Source organism: Haliotis rufescens, unplaced genomic scaffold, assembly GCF_023055435.1.
Source record: "Haliotis rufescens isolate VD_foot unplaced genomic scaffold, xgHalRufe1.0.p SCAF_20, whole genome shotgun sequence".
Classification (NCBI taxonomy): domain Eukaryota; kingdom Metazoa; phylum Mollusca; class Gastropoda; order Lepetellida; family Haliotidae; genus Haliotis; species Haliotis rufescens.
The window spans coordinates 1,444,647-1,468,939 of record NW_025963891.1 but is presented as its reverse complement, the minus strand read 5'-3'; the positions used below and the strand labels follow the sequence as shown (position 1 = coordinate 1,468,939).

Genomic DNA, 24,293 nt, shown 5'->3' with positions numbered 1-24,293 from the left:
CTAGGTTAGAATAGGCCTCCAGCACACTGTACTCCCATGTGCTATAAACTTATCAGGACCTAGGTTAGAATAGGCCTCCAGCACTCTGTACTTCCATATACTGTAAACTTGTCAGGACCTAGGATAGAATAGGCCTCCAGCACTCTGTACTTCCATATACTGTAAACTTGTCAGGACCTAGGTTAGAATAGGCCTCCAGCACTCTGTACTTCCATATACTGTAAACTTGTCAGGACCGAGGTTAGAATAGGCCTCCAGCACTCTGTACTTCCATATACTGTAAACTTGTCAGGACCTAGGTTAGAATAGGCCTCCAGCACTCTGTACTCCCATGTGCTGTAAACTTATCAGGACCTAGGTTAGAATAGGCCTCCAGCACTCTGTACCTTGTTGCAAGGGGAGTTGTTTCCCTGCCTGGCACTCAGTATAGAGAGAATAAAACCAGGATTTGATGCACAGAGTCAGTACGCTGTGTCTGAGTGGGGTATTCATGTGTAAACTGCAGCAAGGTATGTCAGTGGGCTACAGCTATAAAACCAATATTAGTCTGGACTAGTACGAGCACACCATGCCACGCCACGCCACGCCCACGCCCACGCCACGCCACGCCACATAATTATGGTTGATGTTAAAAGATGGCCTTAATGACCTGTGGAAGTAGTGTATCAGCTGTTGACGCTGTAACAGGTGGATATTATCAGAGAATAGCCTTACTTCAGACATTATAAGACCAGGTGTAGTTAATTGCCTAGGAGACAAGTCATTGGTCCACTTTTACATGGGCGGATAACACAGCTGTGTCACTTTTGCTATCATGTGCAAAGTATTTGCCAGAACTATCTGTCAAGGATTTGAAAATTATTAACTGAAAGCTTTAGAATGTGGATAGTTGGTTTTCATCAAATGGTTGTTGATTTTGTCTAATCTTAGCTCAGTGATGTATCCAATGCATCTTTTGAACCATTGGATTTCCAGCCCAGTTACTGACAGGCTGTCTTACAATTGGAATCTTGCTGACTGTTGAAACTACAAGGCCTATGGAGCTGAAGAGTTGTTTGAATGGTCCCAGCTACGTCGGCTCTAAAAGAAATCCGATCTGATTTTAGACATGGCGGCCTTATTGAAAGTTTTGGCCATAACACAGCCATTTCAGCAGGTATCATTAAGAAATTGGATGCAGCCAGTATCTGGTTTTTGGAATAACCTAAATACCATGATGGCATATTTTGATTTACCCTCATTTTTGTTAGTGTATCTCCTCATGTTTTGACATCTCCCCTGACACTTCAAGGTCGATACAGCTGAAATGTTGTATGAATGATCCAGCTATGTCTTATCAACATCTGATGTTGTGTGTGTAGTGACCGTCAAAAGATCCAAGTTTGTTTGAGGCATCACTATTTGCACACAATGTTTGAGGCATCACTATTTGCACACAATGTCTGAGGCATCACTATTTGCACACAATGTTTGAGGCATCACTATTTGCACACAATGTTTGAGGCATCACTATTTGCACACAATGTTTGAGGCATCACTATTTGCACACAATGTTTGAGGCATCACTATTTGCACACAATGTCTGAGGCATCACTATTTGCACACAATGTCTGAGGCATCACTATTTGCACACAATGTTTGAGGCATCACTATTTGCACACAACATTTTTGCCCTACAGGTTACACACAACCAAATGTTTTCCCATAGACTTCTATTGTAACGTTATGATTTTTTTTTAAATAACTAAGCATTCAACAGGTATTACCTGTATGTGTGTGCACAGTTTGGCCTTAGAGCAGCAATAAAAAAAATAAAAATGACTAGCTTAGTCAGCTCCTTTTCCGAGTACCGGAAGCTAAACACACCACCCCAAGTTTCCCCTTAAATGTCACCTACTTGAAAATAGCTGTGGTCACATTCAGCATAAGTCATCATGTTGAAAAAGACAGTACTAAATAAAGAAAAACATGGTCAGTTTTAATAACTGGATGGATGTACATTTGAAAGACATAAAAATCTTACAGAATATGCTCCAATCACAGCCTGCAGATATCTCTCGATCTACACTGAAGGCTCCCTACGAAAACCGCACTGTCCAAACTGGTTCTGACTTGGTGTAGTAGAACCTAAACCATGTTGCACAAGAACTGTTTTACTTTCTCAAAGATTCTTTTTCACCAAGTTTTCTCTAACATAATATAGATATTTATACCAAAATAGGGCTTGATGTGTAATATAACTGTCACTATTATAAGAAATTTGCTTGCATTGGCATATTTCTTTTTGAATTTGATATATGACAAAGGCTGACTTAAGCCCTCCAGTGTGCAGCCATTTTGATATACCGTGATGATCACTTTACAAACGTGGGCTTGTGTAGAAATGATCTGTGCTGAGAGCTGTTTTCACAAACGCATGTCTGGTTTAGAACACACACATGCCCATGCACATGCACATGCACATGCACATCATGCAGTATATACAATTTGAATCTTAAAGTCGTTGTGGCGACTCTTAGGTATTTGAATTGGTCTTTGGCAACCTTTGCTTGTTGTAAGAGGCAAATAACAGTTGTCGGTTGGACAGACTCGCTGACTTGCAAGGTTCATACAGACTTGAAAAGTCCTTGAATTTTAACTCTTTCAACACTGCAGGCCGGGACACTAGCCACAAGTCATGAGTCCCCAGACACCACCGGCCAAGCCATAGCTTGTCATATTAATATATAATTGTATGAACTTACCTGTCATATAATTTATTTATTAAATCTATCACGTTTCACAATGTCTGAAATACATATTTCATTTAAATTTATCATATTTTATCGACAGATTAAAAATGTATTCACTATGTTATCGTAAAAATAGAACTTCAAAGAACAAAATAAAGACATTTCAAGCAAATATTTAAAATAATTCTGTAAAGTAATAAATAAAGTCAAGAAAAATATATGTGACAGTTGTCAAACTTACATCTGAGTTATTATTTCCATCTGTTCATGTGATCAAATTTAATGTAAGTCAAATGACACCTCAGTTTTCATTGCCTCGTTTTCTAGGCCTGGGACAAGATGTTCAATTCCAAAACTTCAGGGGAGGTTAACGTCATATTTGTGATGCCATAAGTTTTCTAATGATACCAGACATTGAAGAAATCGACGCACATGTTATTCATACGAACCTTTGAAAACAGAGGTATTTTCCCAGTATTTCTTCATGTTACTGAGCAGACAGCCACTGTTATCAGGAAATGGGGGGAGACAGATAATATTTAAAATTCTTTTTTAAATAATTTTCCAATTACTTATACAATGAAAATAAAAAAAAGAATTTTGACAAGCAGATAACTTCCTTGATAAATGTAGGCTTCATCTATCATCTCAGAATCTCTGGGAATTCAGTGTCACAGCAGTAAAGCTACAGGTTGACTTCTGTAAAGCCATGGTCAGTCCTCAGTGAGTGTCATTATTGGTCACAGTGTCAGAGGCCCATGAAGACCCAGGTAAAATAGGTCTTCAGCAACCCATGTTTGCCGTAAGAGGTCATTACATGATCAGGTGGTCAGGCTTGATGACTTGGTTAATGCATGTCATCGATCCCAATTGCATGGATCGATGCTCATATTGTCAATCACTGGATTGTCTTGGCCAGACTTGATTATTTACAGACCGCCGTCATATAGCTGTAATATTGCTGAGTGCGGAGTTAAACAACAAACAAACAAACAAACAAACAAACAAAACAGTGTCAGGATTGGTTCAGTCCACAGTGTCAGGATTGGTTCAGTCCACCATGTCAGGATTGGTTCAGTCAACAGTGTCAGGATTGGTTCAGTCCACAGTGTCAGGATTGGTTCAGTTAATGTCCATGTTAAACCCAACTCACTTACTCAAATACCCACCCACTGTATCTGTGGGATTGTTCTTGGTGAAGTTACCAACACCAGGTTAAATGAAGCATTGTTTGATGACAATATGTTACTAACAGTATGTTGCAAGAGTTGTGACATTTAACATGTAACTGATTATGTTTCATGCAAATGGAATTCAAGTAAGATGAAAACACTTTCCGTTTTCAGTTAAATTTTCCAGATGTTGTCCATGTCATTAAAAACCATCTTTGGAAACATGTTTTGTAACCGGTTAGTTTGTATTTGAAAATGATCCGCCCCACTCCCAGTGCGTATCTAGGCAAGCCTTTTGTCCCATATTTCTTCCTTCTCCGACTTCACAACCACTATCAGTGAAACTTTGTATTAGCTTCGATTTTCTTCCTTGTCAAGATTAATATGAAATGTCAAAGGGGGACTGGAATCAGATGAAGATTAATACAATTTGTTGACTGAAGTGCTTCTGACTATCGGCAATATGAGAAATACACGTGTAGATTTACCAGTCACTAACATCATGTTGTAGGAAGACAGTTCTTTCTTTAAGCATGCACATATGAAGTTTACTCTTCCACTGTATGGGCGAGAAGGGAAGCTTTGGGGGCCTTGGGGCTTTTTGTTATTTTATATCGCTCAGCATGATCGAAGTGTTTCAGCAGCATTGCTGTGTCATAAAATATGTATCTTATAACCTAAACTACCATATTTTCTTGAGAATAGTTCTCATTCAAGCATTATGCACACCTCCCAATAGAGGATGCAGTATTTGGGAATAAAAAGATTGGGGGGGGAATTAGAGCAGTCAAAACCTACATGGTATTGCTTCTGGTAAACAATAGGAGGTAACAAACTTTGTCAATGAAAATGTGAAATTTGCAGTAATACATCACCAGACATGATGGTTTAACATTTCTGTTATATTTCATGTTCTGCTTGACATTGTTTTGTATGCAGATATTAAATTTTTTATGTGGATTTGTCACCCACTTCGCAGCTTTACACACGTTCTCCCTGATCTATTGATGATTCAGTTAAAAGATACCCAAAAATAAAACTTAAAAACATTTTGATGCAATTATCGGAAGAAATTGTATATGAAACTATTATTTTACTGGGAATAATATATTCCAGTATTGTGTTATGTTGGTTAAAGATTCTGTATATGTATTAAAAACACAATAGTAACTGAAGCACTTTGGTATATTGCTGGATATATTTAACGTTTAGAAAATATGGGTTGGGATTTTGTATTGAGCTACAGCAAAACCTGATATTGTATAAATGAAATTTCTTTTCTTCAAAACACATTACAGCAATGTAATTTTGGTGGCAGGCAATTTTTTTTCCCCCAACAATATGAAGCATAAAAACAATAAAAATCCCTCCTGCAATACATTCACAATAGTGCAAATAGCCCCAAAAGTCACAACAGTAATATTTGCATCTTCCAACATGTATTGTTGCAGTTTATATATATATACGAGTCTTGCAGTCACATATATGAAAAGTTCAGCTCTGATCGAGAGCATTACTATTTCTGCATGATTAACAGTTATGGCTTGTGAAATGTCATACCATGCACATTGTCTGAATATGGCTGTTCTAATGACTACAGAGAAGTGTTTTTGTTAAACAATATCTTGAATGGTTACCTAATGGTTTCCAGACCTTGGTGTCAAGTGAATATGTACTACAAACAAGTTCAAGAACGCACGCAATTGGAAGGCTGTATGTTGCAATACCAACCAGCAATTACAGATTAACTGTAGTCATGTGAAAAACTAAGGTGGTCTTTAACTTCTTTTGAGTAGTATAGTACTTGCTGATGATTGTAATAAGTACCAGGGTACAAAACAAACTCAGTGCTGTGATGATCGTACGTCTATGTAAAGTATGGGAGTTACGATCCCCTTAGCGCTAAGATCACTTTCTACAATGGCACCCTGGTATAAGTCTAAGCAGCGTGTGCCTTTTAAAACTCTCCACAAGGCTGTATGACAAGAGGGATGACTTCAACTTTCCAATTGTCAAGTTTCCCTATGTCAAGCTAAGTACAAAGTGAGAGAGAGTGGTCCCACGTGTCCCAAAGAATCGTTCCACGAGCAGAGGGAAAGGAATGAGCTTCTTAACAAACAACTTCCCATAAACAATAGGTTCTCTCCCATCACCAAAGGTAACAAATTTGCAACAATTACATGTTTCAATATCAATCACCAGATTGTCAGGTCCAGACTCGATTAGTTTCAGACTGCCATCATATGGCTGGAATATTGCTAAGTGTGGTGTTAAACAACAAACAAACAAACAAAAATTGTTTCAAACTATGTTTTTTCATTCTTCAACTTGATGGGTAGTGTGATATTGATGTTTCTGATTGTTATTTTTCAGTACCCCTCACCTGAGTGGGACACAGTTACTCCTGAGGCCAAGAACCTCATCAACAGTATGCTCACTGTCAACCCAGCCAAGAGGATCACAGCCTCGGAGGCCCTCAAACACCCCTGGATATGCGTGAGTACATTTTTCATTTGCATCATTGTTCACTGCTGGGGGAAGTTGTCAGGGCATTTATTACTTCTTCAAACTAGTTTCAAAGTAATTTGACCCATTTGGGTGTTTTTTGGTTGTAAATATGACTAACAATTCTGGCAGTTAGTTTTGCATCCAATTTTGGGTCTTACTTATAAATAAGATGACCCTTATGAATAGACCATGGTTCCACAGTGGCTGACCGATTCCTTCCTCACACACAAGTGGTGTACTGACCATGCATTGATGAGTGTTGGACCTTGTGTTCCATGCAGATATAGTGACACTCAGGTTATTTGTGTGCATTGCCTCCGTGGTTGTGGTTGAGCGTCCATCTGGAGAGCCGAAGGTCCGGGATTCGATCCCTGGCCTCGTCATACCAAAAGACATTAAAAGATGGTACTTGTTACCCTGTCTGGCGCTCAGCATTAAGGGGCTAAAAAAAGGACTGGTTGGCTCGGAGTCAGTATACTGTGTGTCTGAGTGGGGTATTCATGATAAACTGCAGCATGGTATCTCAGTGAGCTAGCACTATAAATCAGCATCAGACCGGACTAGTATGAGCAGCCATACACACACGTGCATGAACGTCACCATATAAGTGCAATAATATTGGATGCGATGTTAAACCCCATTTCACCTCACCTATTTGTGAGCAGTGGATACAAATAATGTTGAAACATGTCTTTTGTTAGTCTGAATAGAATGAATTACTGTTAATGATGTTTAAAAAAATAGAACACTGTTTGATGCAAATATGGAAAATATAGGCTTTGTCACTCTGAAATCAGTCACCTAGAAAAGATAAAATATAAATTGGTTGGATAGGCATTGATGGCATTTTAGAATTACGTGAAAATATGGAATTATATCTGAACATCTTTAAGTCCTTGTTCTTAGTCATATGACCTGCTAGGAGGGGGTTGACGTATGAACAGGGCCTTGTATATGGATCTCATTAGGTAACTAGTATATTATAACAAAACATTTGTAGGCCTTAAATTTGTAGGATTAGAATGAATTGAAACATTCCTGTAGAATTCATTACTATTTGAGGATAAACGTAACTTTAATGAGGATATTTTATTAAAGTAAATTTGAGTGTTTGGCTTTCATTAGATGACTGGGAATTACGGACCCCTTTTTGATGGCCAGCCAAAACCTTTTAGTTCAAATATTTATGCATAAATGCTCGTTCCAGTTATATTCGAAATTGGCAAGAATGTATGCGTCATTTCTCATTTCTCATTTTGAAAATGCAAGTAGACTTTTCACTTGTTAGTAAGTTGTATACTCTCTAAAGCACAAACATTGATCATATTACAAGCATCATACTCCAAATGCCAAACGGCTATACGTCGACATGTATTTAGATATTTCCCAAAGTTATCCCGAATTTCATTTAAGCCAAGGTATATAGATAACACAGTGACTAATATCCCTGCCACAATTGTAATGGTTAATCAAATAAGTGATATTTTCATTGTCGCCCCCACTTTTCTATTTTAGTTGGATGTATCAGATCACAGAATGCGTGAACAGACTGTATCTACATCAGTCACGACAGTAGAATTACATATTCTTCGTTCACCTGTGGTGATCACTTGATGTATTACCATCAACTGAATTTAGTCCCTGGATGTTGTTCTGCTTGCTCTCGTTCAGTTACTCTGTGCTCTGATAGGTTGTATGGACATTCTTGAAATTGCAACTTAGTATGAAGACTGTTTGAGGACAGGATGAAGGTGGCACTAGAGAAATCCTCAAAAAATGTGATTTACTTTTGATGCATGTCATTGATGTCATCGAGGTTGTTGGCATTACTGATGGATTATGTCATGGTCACAGTTATATAAGTGTTATGGTGCCATCAACCTATCTATGATGGACCATTTCATTGTTTAGAATTTATTTTTTTCATTTTGTTATTACTTTAAATTTTATGCTTGTTAATATAAATTGTTCAATATGAAATGTGTATTTTTTTGTAAAGGATTATCTTCCGCATTGCATGTTTGGCCTTTTCATATATTGTTTCGATTTGGTCATACTATTCCATTTTTTTAATTGAAAATTTGAGTAATGGTAGTTGTATCAGTGTTTCATAAATTTTGGAAAGAGTGAAAACTGAAACACCCAATAAATTAATACTGTTTGCTTCAATTATTGTTTCTTATTTTCAGCAACGGGAACGTGTGGCATCTGTTGTCCACAGACAGGAGACAGTGGACTGCCTCAAGAAATTCAATGCTCGCAGGAAGTTGAAGGTAGGCCATTGTACCTTGTATATACCTTGTACATTACATTTGACTGCCTAAAACAAAGTTAAGCATTATGAACTATGACTGTCAATACTGAGCTGTTATTATGGGAAGTATCTACCTAGTGTTTCTTGAAGTCTAACTATGTGCACAAATTGTTTATTTTTACTGATCGATACAATCTTGTTAAAATCGGATCTTATACTGTGATACAATACCTGTCTGCATCAAGATCTGAGTACATCTCCAGAGGATGTAACGGCAAGTGAACCCGGAACGAACTTTGGCCATCTGATAATTTCAAGGATGAGTCGGTTCTCGAGCCAATCAGATGACAGCTTTCTATTACAACTCGGCTTAATTTCTTTTAATTGCCCAGATTGGAAATTTCTGTCTCTGCCAAAGAAACTGCCACAGAACACAATTTACTGCTCTTATTATCCCTTGATGCCATGATGCAGAATGTATGAAAGAACAACACTATAACAGAGTGGCCATATTCATGCACTCTCAGATTTAATATATTCCTTTTCAAGATAGTGAAATCAGATATGTTTGTCTGAATGCTTTGCTCATCTTTACCGAGAATTTAGAAGCCTAGACACTGATTGGCTAATTAGAAAATTCACTTTTCATGACCATGTATGGAGGTTTCCTCAGATTTTCAGATAGGTATCAGTCAAAGATCTGGTGTTTAATGAGAATGTTGATTGACATAAGTTCATATGATGGCATTTAATTTTTAGGCCAATGATTTTAACATGATTATATATATATTATCTTGTCTACTTCTTGTCCTACTATTTCCCAGCATAGGGCCAGTATGACTGACTGAGGACCTGTAACAAGGCCAATATGAAAAAACACATATAATAACAGCATATTAACCATGTTAATAAATATTATTGTACAGCTCATCTTAATGCTAGCACATTATTATAACTGAATAATTGTTCTAATGAACATCTTAAATATCCCTATGGCTCTAAAATTGGGCCGCCTCCGTGGTCAAGTGGTAGAGTGTCCGCGTCATACCAAAATGTCAAGAGATGGTACTTGTTGTTACCTGCCTGACTCTTGGCATTTAGGGGCTAAGACAAGAACTGGTCGGCTCAGAGTCAGTATACTGTGTCTGAGTGGGGTATTCATGTAAACTGCAGCATGGTGTCTCAGTGGGCTAGCTCTATATAATCGGCATTAGTCCAGACTAGTACAAGACGCCACACACACACATACACGGATAAACAAGTTTAGCCCTGTTGACCAGCAGATGTATCGTCAGTGAATAGATTGATAAACAAGTTTAACCCTGTGGACCAGCAGAATGTATCGTCAATAAATAGACATAATATATGGCGACCAGTGAAGATCCAGGGTAGAATAGGTCTTCAGCAACTCATGCTTGCCGTAAAAGGCGACTATGCTTGTCGTAAGAAGCGACTAATGTGATCGGGTGGTCAGGCTCGCTGACTTGGTTGATGCATGTCATCGATCCAAATTGCCCAGATCGATGCTCATGATATTTATCACTGGATTGTCTGATCCAGACTCAATTATTAACAGACCACCATCATACAGCTGGAATATTGCTGTGTGCGGCATTAAACAACCAACCAACCATAACATATGGTAGTGGCTGGAAGCATGAAGATAAGAACACTTCAGATGAGTTTTTTGTATTACAGTTATACCTACATGTAAAATGTAAGGGTCACCCCAGACATGTAGGACCTCTCCCATAGTATATACCGTATATCGCTGTGTTTAAGGCGACCCCACGTATAAGACGACCCCCCTGTACAAGCCTTCAAAATCAACCCAAAATCCTATACTCCGTGTATAAGGCGACCTGGAATGAAGCACATCACAAGTGCGCACACAAACCTTATATATGCAATAAAAATATGTTTATCTTGCGTTGTTTTTTCTACGATGATTGGTCGCGTGTGTAACTCCAGCACATGTTGCCATTTTGTGTTTACACGGTACGACACCAAATTGGTGCCCGTAAAATAAAATTCATTTATGAAGTAATAACATATAAGAGACAATGGTGAGTAATTTAATCGCCAATTAACTATTTTGTAACTAACTAGGCTTATATTTGCTTCACATTCAGCGTGTTTATTCCACAACCACTTGTTCACACTGTCTCCAACAGTTGTTAATACAACTGTAAAAACAGCGGGAATTGATTTCAGCTTCACCGGTTATCACATGTTAGGTCACATGTGCAATATGCAAATGCGTACCAGTACTTCCTGCTCTCTACTCACGGTTGTTGATTGTTTTACCGTGTCAGCTGGTTTCACAATCTGCATCGAGGCGAGGGTCATTTCAACTTTATTTGCAGAAATTATTGAACTTTATTCAAGGAAAAGAGATACAAATCATGTATATGTATGGAAATAGTTATTGGAACAGTTATTTAGGACGAAATGCGAAGTTTTATTGTCAAATGCTGGGCTGGCTATCGGACGCCGGTTGACATCGCCAGTGGAAAAAAATGTGAGACCTTCGACTCCGTGTATAAGACGACCCCCCTTCTTAACCCCCTCATTTTAGGTACGAAAAACTCGCCTTATACACAGCGATATACGGTATAAGTTCATGGCTCTATACTTTCAATTAAAATTGCTAAAAATAAAATTAAAATAAATAAAACTTGATCAGATCATGAGAAGCAGTAGGCTGTCCCTTACTGCCTAATTCCACACTTTTTCATAATGGACAGACATTTGGAGGACGGAGTCGAGATACTGATGATGGTAGGAATTTGATATACCACTAGAGGCTTTTACTTGTGGTATTGATGTCCGTGTTTGTTGTCAAGTACTGATGGAGTTCAAAACACTGTCTACATGAAATTTTATTATGCCTTGAAAACTGATTTCCTATTTTACATCAGAGAAGCTGATATAAGTATGACTTTGTATCTTAACACCTACACGTGTGATTGTAACCTGCTGTCTGAAAGCATAGCCACACACTGAAGATAGGAGTGAGTGAGGGTGTCCGCTGCTTTTATAACATTCCAGCAATATCATGGCAGGGGACACCAGAAATGTTGCTAAATAATAAGGTTTGAAAAAGAGAAGTGTCAATAAAACATCCACCATATTGCAGGAGTTAGGTTGTGTTTATAACACAGGGCAAAGGTCAGTTTCCCAGATGATTCCAATGTCGTGGACGCTTTCTGCAGTGTTACTGAAATATTGCTAAAAACATAAAATGTCTCAGTGTGTGAAGAATGCTAAGTCAAGGTACGACTATACAGTATGTTTTAGTGGCATGCTGTTTTGATTCAATACTTATCAATCTTTTAATACTCATGCCTAAATTCAATTTGTTTCCTAATTATTTAACAGTGTTAAATGTTTCATGTCAGTTCAACATGGATACATATAATTCAATCTGGTATTTTGAAAGCAGTGGAACTTTGATTTTAATCATTAAATATCTCAGACAGTTTTGTTTTTAAAGAAATGTTTTGATGTGAATCAATAAAAATATGCAGTCATTTGTGTCCTGAAAATGATCCTAACCTTCACCAGCTGAAGCTTATTTCGATAACAATCCTTTAACTCCATGTGCATTTGTGGATTTGTCTGTCAGCCCCTTGGGGGATGTATGTTCGAGATTCACATATGCCAGAACATTTGCTTCTCATTTGATAAGAATCATGTAACATACAGGCAAACAGTGAAAACAGAAACTAGTAATCTCTGGTTGGTTGCCATTAATGTTGCTATGGTAACACATGAAAACTGATGACCCTAATCAAAGGAAAGGTAATAAAAAGATGATACGTTAGCTTCCCGGGGAGACAGTTTGACTGTGCTCAGATTACAGGGAATACATGTTGTAGCCAGTTTGGTAATGCCAAGTTTTGTGTCGTCTCTGCACAATCACTGCTGCATTTCAACATCGAAATAAAACGAAACACGATCCTCCCCATACAAGATTACAGTTTAAGAGTAATGGATAGAAATATCAAGGCCTTACCTTTTGAAAAAGAGGGGTGTTTTTGGGGGGGTGATCAGTTACCTCTCAGAGTTTTGGCTCAAAATTGTCCTTTTTTATTCTCTTTTGGGGGTGAACAACAGGGAAAAAACCATTGAAATTGTTGGATTATTTTGTTAAGTGAAAGCTACAAAGTATGAAAGTCTTGTCAAAATTTGGATCGTGACAAAATAATCCCACTGAAATTGTTTTTGATTTGTGAACACATGCTCATGATATAGTCAGAATTGTACAATCAGTTCTGCTTTTGGCAGAGATTTCTTATGAATATTGGATGGGTTTTGTAGCTTTTATTTAGAAAAGTGAATAGTTAGAGAATATTTAAGCTACAAGTAATTGGATTGTCTGTCGCTGGTGACTGAAAGGTGTCAACCCTTTATAAGGGACTTTCTGCATTCATTCTCAAAGGAAAGTACCCATGAAGATCCAGGGTAGAATAGGTCTTCAGAAACCATGCTTGCTGTAAAAGGCAACTATGCTTGTCTTAAGTGACAACTAATGTGACCGGGTGGTCAGGCTCGGTGACTTGGTTGATGCATGCAAGGCCGTAGTTAACTTTTTTTGACGGGGGGGCAAATATTTGTTCAAATATCACTTGTCCCCAACTTGATTCAAATAAAGCTGTTTTCTATTAAAAATCTAGTGGGGCAACTGCCCCTCCCCACATCAGTCAACATGCGAAACGCTTTCTTGATGAGTCACCATATTAATGCTGAAATAATGCTAGAAAGTGTTGTAAAACATACTCTCTCCCTCACTGAATCAATCAGTTGGTATTTCATGTTATCCTTTCGGCCCATGCTTCTCACAGCCACAATGATGAAAGTACTACAATATACTATATAAGACGTCTGCGGTTATTTTCCTATTGATTTTTTATGAATATTTAAAGACAATTCAATTTAGTATAAGATGTATAAAACATGAACGTTTTGTAACAGAGAGGGCTTCAGAGCATATGTCTTTTGAAAATGTTTCCCAGATCATGTATGTTTGTTGAGTATTGTGTAATATTGTTTTAAGTAAAGCTTATTTATTTTAATTTTGTTTTAGTTATTTTAAATTACATGAAGGATACTGAGAATTTTAAAAGCATGTATTTTCTATATTGTATGTCATGATAAATGGCTAATTGTTAGTCTGTCTCTCAGACCCTAGAGAATAAATTAAAGGAGTCCCAAATCAAGTCTAGAATGATAGGGCTATATTGCCTCAGCTCTAGAAATTGAAAATTGCTCTGGGCTCCTTTTGGATTTTATCATTTATATTGGGTAGATATAAATTTTTAAATTTAAATAAGAGAACTTTATTTCTGGGACCAAATGTCAGTTCCCAACACTACTGGTGTGTGTGTGTGTGTGTGTTGGGGGGGGGGGGGGGGGGGGGAGGGAGGCAATAATGTTGAAATATAAAACATATAAGTGTGAAATGAAGGCCTACTGCTGTCCTGCCCTTGTGGGGCAGATATGTAGGAAGACTACTTCCTTCTGTGTATTCCGAGATAACCCAAGGTCAATGTGGCAGTAGCTGGGTCCTCGGTATAACGCTACCTTGTGTGTAGAAGCAATATGGATATAACTGTTATTTATGATAAGGTTCTTTTTTCAGGCAAGTCATACTTAAACCAAGAAGCAAAGGACCAGTGAACATTTTTATGCTCCTTTATGTTTTATGGCCGTCAGCTCTACGGCTTGTTCTGGACTGCATGAGTAGACCACAGCAAATTAGGCCTTATGCAAATTGGCATTTGTGTCAAAGATGATTGCCTTAACCATTTTAGACATATTTCATTTGTGAATTAGGTATTGAGTTTATTTCTCATGACAAGTGAGTGAGGGCCCCTGTTTGTTCCCTGTTTAGGGTGGGTAACTAGCTACATATGCTTGTCATACAAGGCAACTTAATGTATTAAGAGGCTCATTGATTGGTTTTATAGCGTGTGAACATATCCCAAAGGCATGCCTCATTGCCCATAATATCAATCACTGGATTGTGTGGTCCTGATTTTATTGTTTAAAGACTGCCATCATATGGCTGTAGTATTACGTTAATAAACCAATCAACATGAGGGAGGGACTCGTGCATTGACCAGACAACCAGTGGATGATCATCAGAGGAATTATATGTCCCTTGAGTTCGGTCTTCTGTAACCATGCTGAACTATATCCTGTAGTTACAGTATGTAGGTGTTCCATCAAATACAGTGCATAAACTATACAAACGCAACGAAATAATTGTGTTTTGTAAAAGTTCCAGCAATATTCCAGCAATATCACAGCGGGGGACACCAGAAATGGGCTTCACTCTTTGTACCCATGTCAGAAATCTTAACGCATGATGAGCAAACAATTTAACCAATGTTAATGTTAGATCACATTTACCTGTTAATTTTACAGAACATTAAGCACAAAGCAAGTATTTAATTTTTCCTTGCCTTATGGCAAGCGATAAATCAGTCTACAACCCATGAGTTTGCTGACTAAGATATAGAGATACTTATGCTGTTGTTATAAAGAAGACTGGAGGGAGATAACCTCCTTGCAGGCAACCCTATGGTGTAAGCTCAGTCTGTGTTCGACATGCTACAATGACTTTAATAGGAAGTGTACACTAATCATGGCAGGTGAAGGTGACCGTTGTAACAACTCCCTTTCATGACCCTCAAGCAAAAACATGTGTCCATTTGGGTGATGTGTGATACCAACAGTCTTACGTGAATTAGCGGACAATATGGAGACAACTAAGAAAGGAGAGACTATGGATCTGTGCACTGTACATGTTATGCAAGTTGGGTTGTCTTATGAAGATAATGATTATGAAGCATTATTTCATGAAGAAGAGGACATAATCGCTAATAGGTCACAGGAAGGCAGAACTGAAGAGGTACTCTGAGAACAAAGAGTTATTTGTGGACATTTTACGCTCACTACAGCCGCTCAAATAAGGGTGTTTGATAATATGACTATTTTCTGTTCAGTTGCTCACTGGTAATGCATTTTCCCATTTTATTACTGTGAGGTCACTCATACCTCGTAGTTGTGCATGGTATATTGAGTCATATTACATGGCTTTCTTTAATCATCTCTTGCCACTGACAGTTATGTCATATCATATGATTGAGGAAATGTTCATTTCATGTATCTTAAATGTTTTGAATGCTTAACTTTAATGAAATCATTGACATGTTAAGTACTTTTGTAATATTGAACTAAAACCTTCTTTCACTCAAATGACGTTGATCAATAATGATTAAATTAATGCAACATAGGGTCAGAACGGTTGATTTATGTGAGTTCCTTTGTATCCTGTAATAAACTTGTAGCTTTTGTTGATGTTTGATCCAAAGATATTGCGATAATAGGTAGCATAAAGTTTATTGTTGCTGTTGAACACCTTATTGATTAGTATTTGTTATGACAATGTCATGGTGGTTTCTTAGTGAAGCCAGCTCAGCTTGAAATGACGTCCAGCAGAAGGCTATATTGTTGCTATTTAGTCTGTATGACGTGACAAATGATATCACTCCTTCCCTGCTGCGGCCAATGTGTAAATAATTTCATATACCAATTAGAAAAGAACACATGATTGAAATGCTTATGTTCAACTTGTCCATGTTTATTTAATGCTGGTTGTAAACTGTATTTTTAATTCTTCAGGGAGCTATCCTCACTACTATGCTGGCTACACGGAACTTCTCAAGTAAGTGCAACTTGTTGGATACACTGTATTTGTTATTTGTTTGAGATGTATAGAAGGATCCCCATGAGATAGATGGAGATGAACTGTTGATCTGTGTACATCGGTGACATCTTCCATATTGGTCACTTTTATAATACTGTTGCAGTTATGTCTATCTGTAACTATGGTAACACAAATATTGTCTGCATTGTGTCTGTCTACTGGAGCTTTCACTTGCTTGTCCATTTCACGCTTAACAGTCCTTGTCAACTCGCATTTATGTCCTGAAAACTGGCAGGTAATTGAAGCCAATCAGCTTTCATTTTTGTAACCATGGTAGCTAGGTACACAATCAGAAACAACATATCTTGTGAAACAAAATGTTTAGGGACTGTATGTTACTTGCAAATTTATTAGATGATTTTTGTAACATTTAAGATAAAAGTCTGTGTGTATCAGTACATTCACTTAACATTGCTGGCATTTTTGTTAAGGCACTTTGATGGTAATTTAATAAAATTTGATTATAATTAATCCTTTTTGAAAACTTTATGTTGAGAAGTTGATTATGATAAATGATTTCTTCTACCCCATAATGATTATGTCACTAAATCATTACAGCAGGTCAAGCATGAGTAACAAATGCAGTCACTTAAAATCTGTATAAGACATGACAATCTCTGATACATGATATAATTCTTGTGCCTATTATTCTTGAAGCAAGTTGACTATGTCATATATTATATGTCATATATTACATCAAGTTGGGAAATATACAAACTATCCTTCAACTATGAAATAGTCCCTTAAAGTAAGATGTTTGGCAAGGTTGCAGTTTGTTATTAATACATATTGTGGAGCCTAACACAATGTAACATTCTTGCCATTCCGCCTTACACAATGTAACATTCGTGTCATTCAGCCTAACACAATGTAATATTCTTGTCATTTGGCCTTACACAATGCAACAGTCTTGTCATTCAGCCTAACACAATGTAATATTCTTGTCATTCTACCTAACACAATGCAACAGTCTTGTCATTCAGCCTAACACAATGTAATATTCTTGTCATTCTACCTAACACAATGTAACATTGTCATTCCACTAATAAAATGTAACATTCTTGTCATTCCACCTAACACATTGTAACATTCTTGTCATTCCACCTAACACATTATAACATTCTTGTCATTCCACCTAACACATTATAACATTCTTGTCATTTCACCTCACACAATGTAACATTCTTGTCATTCAACCTATATTAACACATTGTTATGTATGTCATTCAATCTTACACATTGTAGTATCATTGCCCTTCATTCTTACACATTGTAACATTGCATCATTCAGTCCACCACTTTGTAACATAATAACATTATCTATTGTAATATTTGTCATTTGGAACTCACTGCCACATATGTGTCAATCAGAGCTCATTGCAACATCTGTCATTCAGATAACTAGGTAATTTGTACTACCCCACTAACAAGTTCATCCTATTTAACCCAGCGCAGCCTCGTGTAACCTAGTGTAACCTAGAGTAACCTGTTAATGCATTGTTGTTAACCTCCTCATATGGTGTAGTCTAACGACCTTGGAATAGACCACAATCTAAATATTGGTGTCTTAACAGTTGTCAGGAACAAGCTATAAAGTCCTTCTCACCACCCTTAGGTGTCCTTGTGTAGCAGCTTTCACATGGATACTTTCTCAAGTAATAAAACAATGGCGTTTTCATTTTGCTTTTTCATGATTAAAACAAATCAATCTATTTGAATACTTGCAAATAATGACAAAGTCATTGCCTTCTTATGACATACAATAGAACTAAAGAAATTAGTTGATAGTTGTGTCATCAGGCTTGTCATGCCTGATTAAAACAGCTTTTGTTCTCAAACATTTTGTGTATTTAGCTGCATTCTTTTGATGTAATGTTTTGAACAAAATTTAATTATTTGGCCTTCATAATTTTTTCTTTTTTTAGTAAAATAGCAGTCATGGGATCATTTTATTTAATAAATGTGATGAAACTATGAAATGATGAACTTGAAGAACTAAAATCTGTAAGTTATGAAAGACGTCAACTAAAGAATTTGTATAGTCTCCGTCTGTATGTGTGCGTGTGGTATGAGATATGAAACAAGGAAGTTGCGAGTAGGATCGAATAGTCCATTTTTGGCTTGTGACTTAAACATTGGGATAAGATAAGAGTACATAAGGCCATGTACAATTGCTTTTATTTCTCATGAACATAGTTTTCTAAGTTTTGTAAGCCAAGAATTATACAAATAAAAGCAACGTGAGTACAAATATGGCAGGTTTTTTGTAAGCTGAGCTAAACCTGGTTGTATATTAGTGTAACAGGTTTGAGTTGGGTACATTACTGTGACTTTGACATGATATGATACATGTAATAATAATAATATGGCAAAAGCTTAATAGTATGTGTGCTGTTATAATAGATGCTGTGACGAATGGCAGTGGCATGTCGCTTCTTAGTTCTCATGTAAAGAAGAAATAAGTACTGCGATGTAGAAGAAAGTAGGAACCCTGTGTTGCACTGCTAGATTTGTTGAAGCATCGTGGTTTGATAGGGTGGTTAGTCTGATTTCATATCTGCAGCTTGTCACTTAGAATCAGCTAGCAACCTAACTCTGAGTTGACAGCTGATACTTGCAGACCTAGTTATCTCCCTTCAACATGCTAAACATTTGAATTTGCCAGTACTGCATGCCTGCTGTAATTAACTGTCCGCCACATTGTGAAATCTCCATTGAAACCATGCTTAAACATGTGTAGCTATAAATATTGGTATATGTCACCTCACTTTCATCAGAGAGGTATGGTCAGATGTTGTGGATACCTTCATCTTTTCTCTTGAGCTGTCACCTGTCAGTTATACCTGGCTCCGGCTCTGGCTCCGACTCTGGCTCCGACTCTGGCTCTGCTATATATGTGATACATGTGTACTGCACAAGTAATATTGTGTCTGTCATATTTTCATGTTATATTGCAATATAATGAGTTGATCTTGACAAACTTTCTCTGAAGTGCAGCACAGATATTCTATGGTGTGCTTATGTGTGTAATACCATGCCGTACTACACGTAATCTTCACTTTGGCTTCACTGGTATGAATGTATTTAATGATATACGTATCTCACGACTACTCTATAGCTTCTGTTGATTGGTCAGCATGGTCTGGCGCCAGTGTAGATAATGTGTACTCTTGTTGTTTTTTTTGTGCTGTCTTTGTGTGCTGTAGTAAACAAAGGTAAGTCTTCTCACTCTGTGCATGAGCATGGCACCATAGATAGACTCTAGATGTCAACTGTCACCATAGCTATTCCAGATGAACTTTGACTTCACTCGACTCTAGTCGTATTGATCCAGGTCAACCTGAGAAAACCGCCGTGATATTGCTGGAATATTGCTAAAAATGGTGTTTAACCATACTCACTCAACCTGAGATAAAAACTGAATTTCAAAACAAGGATTATTTTCTCATGTCAAAGTAGTCAACAGTATCTATGTATGGCAGATCAGTTGCTAGACTTTCAGCATTGCATTTCTTCAATCTTTCTTCTAGTCATTTTATTTTCAGGGTGGTGTATTTTTTTCAGAATCTTCTTATTTTTAGTAAGCTTGTTTAAATAAGATTTGTCAGATCACTGTTCAATGCAGGTAATATTTTTTTCTTTCATCTGAAAGATATATCGGCATTTGCTGCAGAGATGGTTTAGTGTGTCATTTCCAGAGAATTATGATGCGAAAGTCTGTCAGTTTTCACATCTCTGTATCACGGTTGGTTGACAGATTCAGTTAATGGTTCGGCAAATAGCCATTATTGTTCCTGTGTCTAAGTATTGGATCATGATGACATCATCTGTGACTGATGATAAACAAGTGCCTTTACCACATGTCATCTTGTTCATTGATATATTGGACTTCAGGTAAATGTCAAATAAATAGACCAGTTGCATTCTTACATATCTGTCAGTGACATTTCATTATCTTATTGAACTTGTGATGCTCTCTGCCACATTCAGACAATGTCAGACCTTCTTCTCCCGTAACCAACAGGTAATAGGACTTCATTGTACACAATTTTCATGAAAATGAACCATAGAATGTCTAAAAATGATACTATTCATAATATTCTGAGTTTTTTTGTAACTCTACTCAGAAATGTAAGGTAATTATATCATATACCGAAGAGAACTTCGAAATAGATTAATGGGTTTTAATTAAGACTAGGTCGTGACAAAAGTAAGAACAGGTAACTCCGTACTAAATCCTGCAGCTCACTGAGTTGTGTCCCTTTGTTGTCAGGATCTGCTGATTATTGGTTCACACCCTAGATTCATCCTGATTGTTAGGTTTCATCTTTGTGCTAAACATCTGCAACCTGGGTAACTCTGAATTCCACAGAATGTCTTGATATGTCTTTGGTTTTCTTGAGCAACCCAACTTACTGAGTCACGCAATTTTGTGTGCGAGTTCCATTTAAATTCAATCTATTAAATGTTTCAACTTGGATTTTTTCTGAATTTTATTATTCATACTTGTAGAACTTGTGTACTGCATGTTTTCTTTGCATAACCTACCAGTTACTTTTATGACTTATTAATAGTTGTTTGTCTTACATTTTATCTCATTATGTTGTATATACAACGAGAACAACAGGTGTTCGATGGACTTGAAAGAAACATGTTTATATAGATCTATATATATAAAGAATCAACAAAGACAACACTGGAAAGTGTATCATGTAAAAAAGTATTTTGAGATAACAGTTTCAATAACTTTGACAATAGTATTCTTAAGCGACTAACTTTCACAAAAGTGTTGTATTCTTTCAAAACAATTTCAAATATCGTGTCATGAGCAGTTTATATTATTCATATGTTGTATATTTATTTTCTTTGATGAATATAGCAAGTGTTTTCTAGAAGCAGCTTCAGTATATCGTCCTAGTTTTCATGACAGTGATTCATGCAATCACATCTCCTTGTGTGCTCAGTCATATTAAATTGATAATCAAAATACATTATTTATTCAGAGTCATTAGCCTGAAAATTATTGAGACACTGGTAGAATTAATGACTTACAGGTCTACACAGTAAACACTCTATAAGTCTGTCACCAATATTTGTAATTAGGAGATGTTTTTTGTCATGATCCAACACAGGTGATATATCTCCATGGATGTTTATTGATACTATTTTCCTATTGACCTTTTTCACACTTTCGCCATCTTGGATGACAAGGCTTGGAGAGCATAGCTCCATGCAGTGTGAGTCGCATCCGCTCATAGGGAACAGACAGCATGTTGTGCATTTCACTGATAGACATTTCAAACAAACAAAAAATGGTATCCTCTGTATCTAATACAGAAGATATTGCACATTTAATCCTGAGGTCCAACTAAAATATGCCTGTAATACACTGGAATTAGCATTTTGCTGTCAGGTTCCCGGAAGTGAATCGAAAGGTGCATTTCGAGATACGTATTTCAGAAATAGATTGTTTTATCATAACCTCGTTGGCATATAGGTACAATGTGACAGTACATTCAATGACAGAAGTTTTGTATCGTAAATGAACCGCATATCATGAAACACATCAGTGTACTTTTGCAAATTTGCTCAGTCAATGCGTGGCTTGGCAAACTCGAGATCGTTGATCATGTTTATTTCATGTTTCATAGCGGTGTTTTGCTGCACAACGCACTATCGTTTTGCCATGAGTCCAGTTGACAAAAGAGACTTTTTCTGCTATGATTTTCATCTTAACATATTATGATGTAAATGAAATTAGTTCACAAAATAATTTGTGTGTCAAAATAAATATTCAGAAGGGGCGTTAACTCTATTCAGTGTGTACAATAACTCTATTCAGTGTGTACAATGACAGTTGATACTTTACTTGTTCTTCAAACATCACTTACTTAACTGATTATTGCGGATTGAGATTGAACCGTGCACGATTTCTCATATTTAACAAAGAAAAACAAACCGAAATTTTCATGTCTTTATTTCTCACAATATAAGTTTTCAAAACTTAACATGGACCGGGTGTCTTTGTCAATCCAAAGCACCTAATTAAATTCCAGGTGAAAATAATTTTCTTGCTTGTAAACAAATGGTACAATGTGCTTTTTTAGTGTCTAATAAATATTGACCATGTTGATTTGTGAGTGAATAAGGCTTTTCACTTCCTCGTCCTATTAAAGTGAAATGTGACAGGAAGCACATTTGTTGATTGAACGAACATGACTTTCACTTGACAGGACGCACATTGTAACCAAAGCTCCTCCAGACATCCGTCACCGGATACTAGTACTTCATTGTGTTGACTCGCCAGCCTGAAATGAATAATTCAATAATATTGTAATAATATTTCTACTTCAATAAAATTTTTTTATAAACAATGCATATTCACCTTCTCACCTTTCAGGAAAATTAATCACAGTGTGTAACATTACATGCTACATTAGAACAATTTTGAACTCAAACAGTATATTCTGTGTAAACAGTAAACTCAACAGATGCATCAATTTAATGACAGTGTACTACAGCTCTTTATATCAATGTCACACAGAAATTGTTGTTAACTCTTGTTTTAATGAAACACGTTTTGATATTTGTATTACCGGTATGTATTTAATCATGAAATACTTTGTTTAGTCTGACCATGCTGAAAATAAATAAGTGAAATAAATAAGATTTTTATTAAAATTGACAAGGAAAACAAAAATTTTCTTTGTATTTATATTTTTTTATAATTCTCGTTTTGATTGAATTATAAAAATGATCAAAATGATGACACCACTTGACTTGATTAAAATAAACTTATGTTTGAAAGACTGTTGACAATAGTAAAATATTACATCATAACAATATAATTATTGCAAAAGGTTACAATTTGATACATCATATCAACATATCAATTTAGATAGTTTCTGACATATATCTAGATATGGTCAAAAGGTTAATATTTCCGCTTCAAATACAACCCACAAAGTTATTTAAATTAACAATAAATAGTTTGGCTTAATGGTGTGTAAACAATGAATTATTCTTTACAAGATCTCAGTAGCATTTGTATTAAGTCTGTTCAGCTACCATAAACCGCACTGGGAGTTACCAGGTGGTCATGGATATTTTAAATTGAAATCCCCACAGAACGGCCAGACTCAAATTTATTTCAGTAGTAGTGTGAAAAAGGTCAATACATTTGTGTTGGTTGGTAAGAGAATTTTATGTAAACTTTGTAACATTTTCCTGAACACTCCTGTCGGAAACATTGGCCTTGAACCTTTGTTGGTAATATTTCCTATAAGCCTCTGGTAATACCTGACATAAATAATACATTCTTGAATGGATCGTATATACTTGTCAGTGGCTGATGCTTTGCTGCATTGTATCCATATATGCTGCATGTTTCATATTTTCTGACAGGTTGACCATAGCTAAAACTGTAATATACTTCTCTAAAGACGTTAAAGAACACCCAATTGTTTCATATGATTAACATTTATCATGACAGATTGATTATAATCATATGATAACACTGGGTGTTATTTTAATTTCTTTTGAGCAGGAAATATCAAAACATGATATCTGAGAATGAATTTTTGATGGAGTAAATCTAATCTCGAAGTGTGGTTAGATGGTCACAATTTGTCATGTTGAACATTAAAACTGGTTATCATTTATAAGACTTCATATGTTTTGTCTTCTATTCAATATGAAATATATTGTCATTGCAGAATATGTGACTATCAGTTTTATTAGTCAGCTGGTAGATAGTGTTTTGTATTACTTTAGTATATGCTTTATTTATTTCATATAATTGATGCTATACATATTGTGTTAAGCCACCAGTTTAAATAACTACCATATCT

General features: G+C 36.4%; 1 protein-coding gene across 38 annotated transcripts in view; it reads left to right on the top strand.

Moving 5' to 3' along the window:
- LOC124151040 (calcium/calmodulin-dependent protein kinase type II delta chain-like) overlaps positions 1-24,293 on the top strand; it is a 140,850-nt gene that overhangs the window by 84,853 nt on the left and 31,704 nt on the right. For 25 of the 38 annotated variants that reach the window (XM_046523291.2, XM_046523320.2, XM_046523316.2 and 22 more), the window contains 4 exons: positions 6,278-6,400; positions 8,602-8,685; positions 16,359-16,401; positions 19,650-19,658. In XM_046523291.2, coding sequence (XP_046379247.2) covers positions 6,278-6,400; positions 8,602-8,685; positions 16,359-16,401; positions 19,650-19,658 — 259 coding nt within the window. The remainder of the gene's footprint in view (positions 1-6,277; positions 6,401-8,601; positions 8,686-16,358; positions 16,402-19,649; positions 19,659-24,293) is intronic. The other 13 variants (XM_046523325.2, XM_046523303.2, XM_046523322.2 and 10 more) reach the window with 1 other exon arrangement.